The following is a 10,740-nucleotide window of genomic DNA, read 5'->3' on the forward strand; positions in this document are numbered from 1 at the left end:
CGCGCGCGTTGTGTGTGTGTGTAATAAATTTTTTATTATTTTTAATACAATTAAAAATTATTGCAATGTTTGAGACAATAAATATAGAAACAAATCAGTTCGACTAGATATACGTTTCTATTGCACTTCAGCTTGAAATTACATTCGAGGACAAGTAATTTCATGAAAAACATCAAAGTCAGGAATTGCTCGTAAAAAAATGCGATAAATGTCGACGATGTGAGAAAAACATAGTGTGCGATCACGTATGACGAAGTTATTTATCGAGATTTTCGCCATGTTGTTAAATTATATTTTTAGTTATTATTTCTTCGTCGATTTTTTAGAGGGTTATGTATTATATAATTATGAAGCTAGTTTTGCGACTTAAAAGATGAGTAATATATCAATAAATAATCTCGGAATTATTTCTATTTTAATACTAAATCACTATGAATATTAATAATTAATGACTTTTAAAATTTTTTTAAATTTCTCTATCGATTTTTTAGCATTATTATAATTATGCGGTTTAAGAGGTGAGTCATATACAATGAATAATTTCGAGATTATTCTGATTAATATTGAATCATTATAAACACTAACAATTAATTTTATATGTCACAGTCGAACGCGTTATAATTTATATCTCTGGAGAGATATAGTTTCTCTCTTTGATTAATGTACATTGAAGAATATACATTATCATACACAACTATTATTCTTCATTATTGTTAATAAATCGATGTAGGATTATATTTTTTTCGATAAATATTCTTTTTTACATGAACTTTCTTTTTCAAATGAAGATATTTAACATTAAAACTACCAAAGCATTTAAAATAATTAGTTTATAATTTTTTATCAAATTTGTAACAATACATTTTCTGAGATAATTTTCTATAATTTTTACACGATATATAAATGATTAAATTAATCAATTTATTTTTTCTTTTATCCTTTTTTTTTTAAATATTTGATACAGTAGATATTATATTTATTTATAATAAAAATAGATATAAATAATTTTCGTGTTAAAGACATGATCATTTTTGCTAATATTTTTGCTAATATTTATTATTGACACAAATATATCTATATCTTCTTTTACATCACGTTTAGTTGAAATCACTAAAGAAAAGGAGCTTCTCGATCTCTTTTTTACTTAACTACTACTTACTTACTACATTGTACCAATGTAATAAGTATTTTTTGTATTCCCATTATTATATTTCAAAATAGCAAAATGAGACACTCGAATCTTATTCATCAATTTTTATCTCGTCTGAGTCTTTCAAAGTATATTGAAACTCACAGCTGTTTACAACTTATACATATATTTATCGTAAAAATATTCACTGTCGCTCTTGAGTTGATTTATAATTAAGTGTAAGTAAATTATAATTGATGAAAATATAGCCACAACGAAGTAAATGACACACGGAGATTCTTACACAAGAATGTCGAGCCTTCTCAACAATGACTCTCCTTACTTAATAAAGCGACCCCGTTTCTGCACCGTTTATTCTACATTCATGTAACATTATTTATCACATGACCACCGCGTATAACGCGACATTCGCTCTCGTCATGTGATACAAACATCATTTTCTCGATGGAAAGTTTCGCTGCGTTCCGCGATCTGTGCATGCACGTTTTCTTGAAATCCTCGCGCAAAAGATCGGGTGAACGCGATGCGCGCGATGGTGGCAGTTAACGAAGGGAAAATGAACGAGTGGTCGCGGTATTTATCTCTAATTGAATAATATTGAACGTTAAAACACGCCGAGTATCATAGTCTGGCAATAACGACCCGGTTATTTATTACGGTGCACGGCACCTCTCTCACCGTTGCTTCCCGTTCCGCATCGTTCCAGCCCGTCTGTTTTTCCGTTCGCAATAATTCGATCGCAATATTCGTACGACTCGATAGATCGTCATGGCTACGAATATTCCTCTCGGAATCATTTTTTATTGATTATTTTCTAACTCGGTTTAATCCTCTATTATTTTTTAGAGACTTGGAAGACGTTCGATGAGTAAGGACGTTGATTTTTCATGAAAATTTGAATGGGCGTTGCTTTTTGTAACTACAAATAATTTTATTGTACGTTCAGTAGTGATACGTATATAAATATTTAATAATATGATGTATTCTCTAAAATCTCTGGAGTAGAATCTAACTCGTAAAAATTTCTCTCTTAAAAATTGATAATTGAGCCACTCTTTTTCAACATTGACTCTTTGTCATTCTTTAGAATTAGATTCCACTTCAAATATTTTAGAGAATACATATATATGATATATTTAATATATATAAACTGTATATACACGTAATAAATATTTTACGCATGATGAGAATTGGAATTTAAAATCGAATCTGCTTTTGTAATTGAGTGTAATTGAAGAATGAGATTTTGTTCTGTCGGCTTGTTCCTTTACTCTCGAACCTTTCGTTTGAAAAATTGTTGTAATGGAAAAGAATTTTGCGGCACGCCAATGGCCGTTTCACCTGCTGCGAAGGATCGCTTTTATCGAATCTCCCCCCCGCGCGCTTTCTCCGGACACGCTCGGAATAAAATGTTGATTCAACGAGTGTATATAAGGCTTCCTATACGCAAATTACGCAGACAGTGAGACCATTGTTGTCCGTGGTTTATTTGCATGTGATTTTCGATGGCCTTTTTTTCACCGAGTCAGCCGGTCACAGTTCGATTGTGGCGCGGATCTCAACGGAGATGTGCTTTCTCTCGACGTTGCAGTTTGCACTTGGAAATAGAGACACGGCATTTTTCCCATATTCAGTATAATCGTGATGATTTTCGTTCATGATTTACACCTTTTGTGAGAAAACAAGATCTTTTTGAAAATTTACATAAGTATCACGGACGATTTGCCATAGGCGGATCTACGGAAAAGTATGGAGACTTTTCCTCTTGAAGTCTTCTTTTTTAAAAATATTTATATCAAAATATTATATTGTTAATATTTCTGAAATATTAATCACAATTTTTATATTGCAAGAATATCTTTTTCTTTAAGAAACATTCTATTATATTATTCTTCTTTTATATTAACATCCTTTTAATGGAACATTTTATGAATTATACATTTAAATAATTTTTTTTCAGTATAATAATTTAAATAATAATAATTTAATATTCTATCTTTTCACATTTAACTTTAAACAATTTTTTGCTTGCGACACATCAATTTTGATTCTTCTTTGATAAATGTCTAGACCTGCTAATATATGATTTCAAGAATCACATGATGAGATAGCAATCGGAAACGGATCATGTCTTCCTCGATATAACGGACTGTTTAATTCTAGGAATATACCTTATTCTGAGTAGACATGCGATTTGTCACGCTTTGAAGTCAATTAATTAAAATCGATATGCTTCTTATTTAATCATCTGCTTCTAATTATAAATTTCTTCCTCCATGCACGTGGGATTCAATAAACACACACGTGTTCAGTTCCACGTCATTTCTTTATCTAACACTAAGTCTCGTGAGAAATGTTGATTCAACTCGTCTATTTAAACATGATCTAGAACACTGTCTTCAATGATCTCATTTGTATTATTTAGTAATTGCTGGATTAGAAATATTAAATAGTATGATTACAGAGATATCAAGAAAATGTTTGTAACGATGACGTTTCTTAGCGCCTTTGATTTATAGATTGCTTTCTCTTGCAATCATATATTTATCACTTGCATACATTTCGCAGTTGTTTGATCGGGCAATGATTATAGAGGTATTAAGAATTCATAATATAGTTTTATTAAAACACAAATCTTATATATCTATTATCTAATAATAATAGTTGTATACAGAAGAAAAAGATATTCTTCAAATCAACCATAATATACTTATATAAGCAAAAATATTATATCTTGCTTTAAAAATTTTGATCTTGATTTGTTTATATTTTTATTGATATAAGATTTTTAATTGAACAAGTTTTGAATTGAGTGGTAAAGTAATACTCGCATCAAAACAAGTTTAATCAAATCAAGACTAATATCTTTGAAGCAAGATTCCAATATTTTTGCTTATAATATGAGTATATTATGATTAATTTAAGAAGTCTTTTTTTTATGTAAGCTTGTAAATCATATTACATATTCTTCATTTTTTTATAAACATAATCAATCGCTTTTACATTTAATAGAGTTGACATTTAATAAATATATGTACTCTTCGCAATCCCATGTTGAGTTGGTCTCGATATTCTATCACATAATTCTTCAAGTATTCAAATGTAGCGATTATAATCAACAAACTATAATTTGCTCTCCATAAATTCTTCTAAGTAGTAAAAATTTTAATTTATATCAAATCTATTAATTAGATGAGCTGCGGACAAAATACTTAATTTTCATTTATTACGAGAAATAGTTTTAATTGCAAAGGATTCAATTTATCGTAAATTTTCAATGATTTTATTTTTTCAATTTAAAATAGAATATTTACGATATATGACCATCAAATTTCTAATGATCCAAATAAAGTTAGTTTCTATCTCCCAGTTTCTTGAGTATTACCATTCTATGCAACTTCTTGTTTTCCGTATCTCATCTGAAACATTGTTATCAAACCATCTTGCATATAAATACAATGACAATGACGTTACAAAATTGTATAATGCGCTATTTGCATAATGATCGATCTAAGATATTGCTTAACATACATGAAGTTTTTTATCGTCCAAAGAAATTATCACTTCTTTCTCAGCGATTATCTTATCAATCTCGATTGACGTAGCAAACCGACATTGATATATACATAATTATTTATAAAATTAATTCATCCATTCCGTGGTCTGTGGGATTAGGTGAGCTCAATTTGTAATTATAAAGATCTTTAGAGCTCTGAGTGACGACCACAAAAATCGCCACGATGGAATCAGCTGCTACGAGCGTGAAGAAACATCAGCTTATTTCATCACAACATTCAGCTACTCGGAATTTAATTTATTATTGCTTCATGCATTTGAATGCAAACATGTTGCTTAAATTTGCATCAAATACCTCTTTTTTGCAATAAACTTCCAGGTATGAGCGAAGTGTTTTTTAAGAATTGCGTTTTTTTTGCAAATAGCGGGCAACGGGAGAGATTATGACGTGCACCTGCCTGTCCCAAGTTGCCATCTTTCTCTCTCTCTCTCTCTCTCTCTCTCCCTCGCTCAACCTACACCAACATTCTACCTCCTTCCTCTCTCTTTGTCGCTTCTCTATTTTGCCAACCGGATCGGCTCGCTTTCGAGCTCTAAGTAACTGTACTTGCGTTTCCTGTATCTCTAAATTGGTAACGCGATTCAAAGCGGCGCGTAGCGGCGAATCAAACTGTATCGAAAGTCAGGATATGCTTCGGAGTACATAGAACGAAGCTATCTTTCTCCGTATATACATGTTTTTTATGTGCTCGAACGTAGCTAGGATATCGTAATAGATATAATATGTAGGTATGCGTGCATGCCAGATCTGCCCTAAAGTGACATACTTCGCGCGGCATACCTTTCGTCTTCTCGTGTGAGACTGAGAAGCGACATTTCTAAACATCTGATTATGCGTCAATGTCCATAATGAAGCGTAGAAAGTCATCGCGCGGAGATATCGGCATAACATAACATTACTTTTGAATAGTCCTCTGAAGTTCTCTCTGAAATTACAGATCGTTCCACGAAGAATCGGCAACAATAAATTCCAAGAAACGTATTCCGACAATAGTTCCAGCTTTAGCAATTCTGAAAATAATTCAAATTGATTTTTCACGCTTTCGACAGGTGAAGGCTGCGTTGAGAAGCCCGTATCGACCCTATGGCGGAACTACGTAAGCAGCAATAGACCCGACGTTTCCATGAGGTTGACGGTGACCAACGGTGGTCTGACCGCGACCACTAAAGACCACGGTCTCACCGAGTATTGGGCTCACCGTGTGACTTACTGCACAGCGCCAGCCACTCATCCACGCCTCTTTGTTTGGGTATACCGACATGAAGGCCGCAGACTGAGGCCCGAATTAAGGTGTCACGCAGCCCTGTGCAGCAAGGAATCTACGGCAAGAAGACTTGCCTCGATCTTGAATACCAGGCTGCAACAGGCGCTCATGGAATTTCGCCGAGACAAAGTCTCCAGGCAAAACGCTAGGTAAGAGCAATGGTATCACAAAAATAAACTGAAACCTAAGCGAATTGTGGGAAGCGGTGTTATTTCAATGGTCTCTTATTGATTTGCTATAAAGAATTAAAACTCGAGAAGTTTAGAAACAAATTAAGAAGAATGCAAATCTTTAAATTTCATCTTATTTTCTTATAATAACGATAAATAAACACAAACGGAAGTTACGGAATTTGCGGGATCGTGATATTAGCGGAAATCATTAACGGGCATTATTTAACATTGGCAAATAATTAATGGGATTTAGAAAGTATTACGGTGGGATTAGTGAGATCTTGTTAGATATTAGAATTTAGGTATTAGAATTGCATTAAAAGAGAATTAATAAGATACACATAATACATTCGCATTTATTCAATATGCTAGAAAATATTTGAATCTCTTTTTGTTTTATCGGTTTTAATTACTTAATTATCTAAATGCATATCTTTATGATATTATAATATTTGTTTGATTCTTAATAGCTCATTAAAATTAAACCGGTGACGATCAATCGTACGGCACAATTTCTCAATCGTAGAATTCTTCGAGTTTCCGTTAGGCTCATTTCAATGTCAGGCAGCAACCAACATTGCATTCGCGCATTCCAATCGCACATTCTTCGCATTTTTATTGTCCTTCATGCGTTATATCGTTGTTACATGGGCCATGCAGGTGTTTGCCTCTTCCCGTTTTAATTAGGAGAAAAGAGAAATTTCTCTCATCTTCGTTCTTTGAGAGCATGCGAAGTTATGCGTGCTCGTGCATGCAATGTGGCAGTCACGATTCTGGTCACAATTGTAGATGGTTATGTGCGCGATCAAGTCACGATCCAGGACGGGAAGCGATCGCCACTCGACGATATACATTCGGGTCAGTGTTTCCAAGTTGCAGGTCAAACATTATAGGATACTTTCCATTTGGTGACACAAGTCGACATAAGTATCGTTCTATCTTTATTACTTATGTATGTTAAGAAAGATAGATATGTTATTTGTGTCACCAAATAGAAAGCACTTATATTCGAGCACTCCAGTCAGAATTGTGCTAATACGTCTAATTCGCTACTTTTTTTATCGCGTTATCTTCCAGGAATCTTTTTGCCAGGAAAAGAGTAAATAGAGAAAGTTGAAGAGTTTTTATTATTTAATCAATTAGAATTTTAATTTATTTTTAATTAATAAATAATTGTAATTTTATAAATAAAAATTTTATTATTCTCTAAATATAAAAATTAACAAAAAGTAACGTGTCGAAAACAAATTATAAAATAAATCTTTTTCTTACTAATGTATTTTCATTAATAGGTGTAAATTAATTTTAATCTTGATTTAATTTATTTTTTATTAATTTTTCTAATTCTTAGAAGTTGAAAAAGATAAAAAATAAATTAGACGGATATTAAAGTTAATCTATAATGGTAGAAATGGATATATTAAGTCATTGCAAAAAGAGGATCAATTTTTATTACGAAATTTGTAAAAATGTGACATTATTTGTATATTAGTAATTGAATTAATTAACATAGTTTATGTAAATTGTTACAGATTGTCTCTGGCAAACGCATTATACGACAATCCGTCATTGCCGCGTAGGAAACTTCTTCTGAGTACCGGTGGTCAAAACTATCGGCCGCCCTTGGAGAGGTCAAAGAGTGCGCCTAAGTTATCAGCGATTGAAGAAGACACGGTAGCAGAAGAGATAGAGCAGAAGAGACTGCTGGAGGAATTGTGTTCCTTGGAGAACGTAGCACGTAGCTGGGAAGACCAAGACAGCTGGAGGATAGCCAGACTACTGGAAGCCCTCAACCGCGAATCTGACGAAAACGGCAGCATCTCTAGTGGATGTGAAACCGCCAGCACGGCGACCAGTGAGGAAAGAGCCACTGGCCCGGAAGAACATCTTACTCAGAGTTAGTATAATTGTTCGCTTATCACGATTGATCATATCAAACAATCTGAAACTTGAAGCAAAGTCTCGATAAACTTTTTTTAAATACATACATTTTGAACGTATAACTATATGTTTTTTGATGATATAAACGATAATATCTTTAAATTTTTTCTCGATTTCTTCGTTGCATGGTTACATAAAATAAAATTGTAACATGAAGTCTATTTTTGTTATATCACCTTGTGATATATAATTAAAATGGATAAACTGTAATTAACTTATTCTGATTAGTGCGAGTTTTTAAGTTCTTTTGTATAAGCAAATAGCGAGTTGCATTTTCTTAACGTCATCAATAGATTTAATAAACGTATATAACTGATTTTTTATCGTGTCCTTTTTTGATAATGTTTTAGTTAATATTATCTTTTGTCATATTTAATTTTTTTATTCGAAATATATCTCTAGCTTTGTAAAGGTTTTTTTAGAGAAATATATATGAATATATATGAGAAATATATACTTGCATAACTATGTCGAAAGGGCAGTTACTTGGCAAGTCATACCAGTTGTAGTGTGTAACACACGGACATTATAATGTCACTTCTTGATAAGTTGTTTACCTTTAAAATACATTTTCTAGATCAAAACGATCAGCGAGGATCGATCAAAAGGGTTATCTTCACGGAAGACCGAATCGGCAGGAGATCAGGACCACGAAGAAATTCGGAAGGTTCGCCACATTTCATGACATGCGCCGGTAGTCCCCGTTTTAATCCTATGGATTCTATGAAGAGGTTTCCCTTGAGGAGCGAGGAAGAAGAATCGATGGAAGAAGAAGAAGAAGAAATGGAAGATGCTGCTTCGAATATGTTCGATTTCGAAGATGTCGAGGATCTCGACGATGTGGTGGATTATCGGCCGAGGGGAGAAGTGATGAACAGGATTGAGGATCCGCAGAAGAGGGAAAGGCGAGCGAACGAGAAATATCCTGGTAGGATAAGTCACGATTTTTTGCAAAATGATGAGACTTCGTTCCTAACCCTGGATTCTCTCGACGAGGAGGCCGACAGCGATGAGAGCGGTTACGTGGAAGCACCACCAAAGTCTTTACTAGGTCAAGACGACAAGAAAGAAGAGGAAGAGAGTGAACATCCGCGATTAGAGTCATTTACGAATAAAAGAGAGGACAAATTAGAGTCGATGTGTAGAAGCGACGAAAGTGAGAATCAGAGGACGAAACACGAAGATTCCAAGAGGAAATTAGATAAGCAAGAGGAAAAAAAAACGGAGAAGAAAGATCCCTTAATGGTGGTCAACGATAATCAAAGAATTAAGGAGAGAGAAAGGGAAAGAGTAGATTTTAAATATCCTATCTCAGATACTATTAAAAAGTTAGCTAGTGCGTCACTAAGAAATTCCAAATCTTTCGAAATGACAAGCAACAATTGCTTAAATGTACTAAATAATTTTAAAACCTCCAAGTCATTTGACAGTGTGAAGAATGATGAGATTACCGTGGATTCGCCAAGTCTTCACCAAAGGAAGCAATTATTGGCACAACGCGGTGTCATGGTTTAAAATGTCCCTTTTAAGTTGAATATTTTTCCGATTTCATATTACAAATTGAACGGAAATTAAATTAATTGAATAAATATTTATCTATTATTAAGACATCACGAATCATCAAAAATTTATCTATCAAAATCATATTAAAAATATCTGAATAATATCAAAACAATAATTAAGATATTGTTCAAATAATTTGCTAGACTTTGAAAAATCCCGCTTGAATTTTTAAATGCGCATTGAGTTGAACAAATACACTCAGTATCGAAATTCGATTTAAGCACAATATTCTAAGAGACATAGTTGATTTCTTGTGCCTCTCTAGTTGGTTAGTTTCTTATGTCTGAGAAACACGATCTCGCAGAAAAATATACTAAAATAGACAATATATTAATATTAGTTAGGAAGCCATTTAGCTGAATTAAATATGATACAAAATGAATTTAATTTGATCACAATAATAATTTCCAGATAAATTATAACTAGAACCAACATTATTGTTTCGCGCAAAGCTATTTAATTCCTCATGTTGCAACTATAGGGATTGACAAGGAAAATATACTCATATATTATATATACATAATATGTATTATATATACATATATGTACAAGGCAAATGTAAAAATCCTATTTTGATATTCGTATCTACTATGTATAGCAGAGATATAGTCGGAAATTAAAAATACCCTTTGGAAGCCTATAGAGATTTTATCAAACAATATTTGCAATCGATAAAATTGGAATAAAATCACCTCATAGAAAAATATAATCTTATACCCAAATATAATCTTATATCCAAAAATAAATGACTAATTTAGCGATATTTTCTTTATTTTCGTATCATTGATATTAGACTTCCATATGTTCAGATATTAAATTTTCATATTCAATATTTGAATATAAAAGTCGTCTATTTTGAAGATTAAAGGGACATTTATTAGATCATAAAGTAACGACACTGCTCCGTGTCTTGTTGGCTATAATATTAATATTGTTCGATAATCGAATTACTAGTAACAAAGTTAAGTTTGGATTTTGTGAAATAGGAGATAAATAATCGTAAATCAGAAGTGGTTTAATTAAGTAAATGATTAAGTGACCACGCTTGTAAATATAATAAATATAATTTTCG

At 32.5% G+C, this 10,740-nt stretch overlaps 1 protein-coding gene across 3 annotated transcripts in view; it reads left to right on the top strand.

Moving 5' to 3' along the window:
* LOC108694085 (trichohyalin) overlaps positions 1 to 10,340 on the top strand; it is a 72,022-nt gene extending 61,682 nt beyond the window's left edge. For all 3 annotated transcript variants that reach the window (XM_018203378.1, XM_018203379.1, XM_018203377.1), the window contains 3 exons: positions 5,777 to 6,140; positions 7,697 to 8,061; positions 8,683 to 10,340. In XM_018203378.1, coding sequence (XP_018058867.1) covers positions 5,777 to 6,140; positions 7,697 to 8,061; positions 8,683 to 9,620 — 1,667 coding nt within the window. In that variant the 3' untranslated portion in view covers positions 9,621 to 10,340. The remainder of the gene's footprint in view (positions 1 to 5,776; positions 6,141 to 7,696; positions 8,062 to 8,682) is intronic.
* Positions 10,341 to 10,740: the final 400 nt, after the last annotated feature.

The sequence above is a fragment of the Atta colombica genome, unplaced genomic scaffold, assembly GCF_001594045.1.
Source record: "Atta colombica isolate Treedump-2 unplaced genomic scaffold, Acol1.0 scaffold112, whole genome shotgun sequence".
NCBI lineage: Eukaryota > Metazoa > Arthropoda > Insecta > Hymenoptera > Formicidae > Atta > Atta colombica.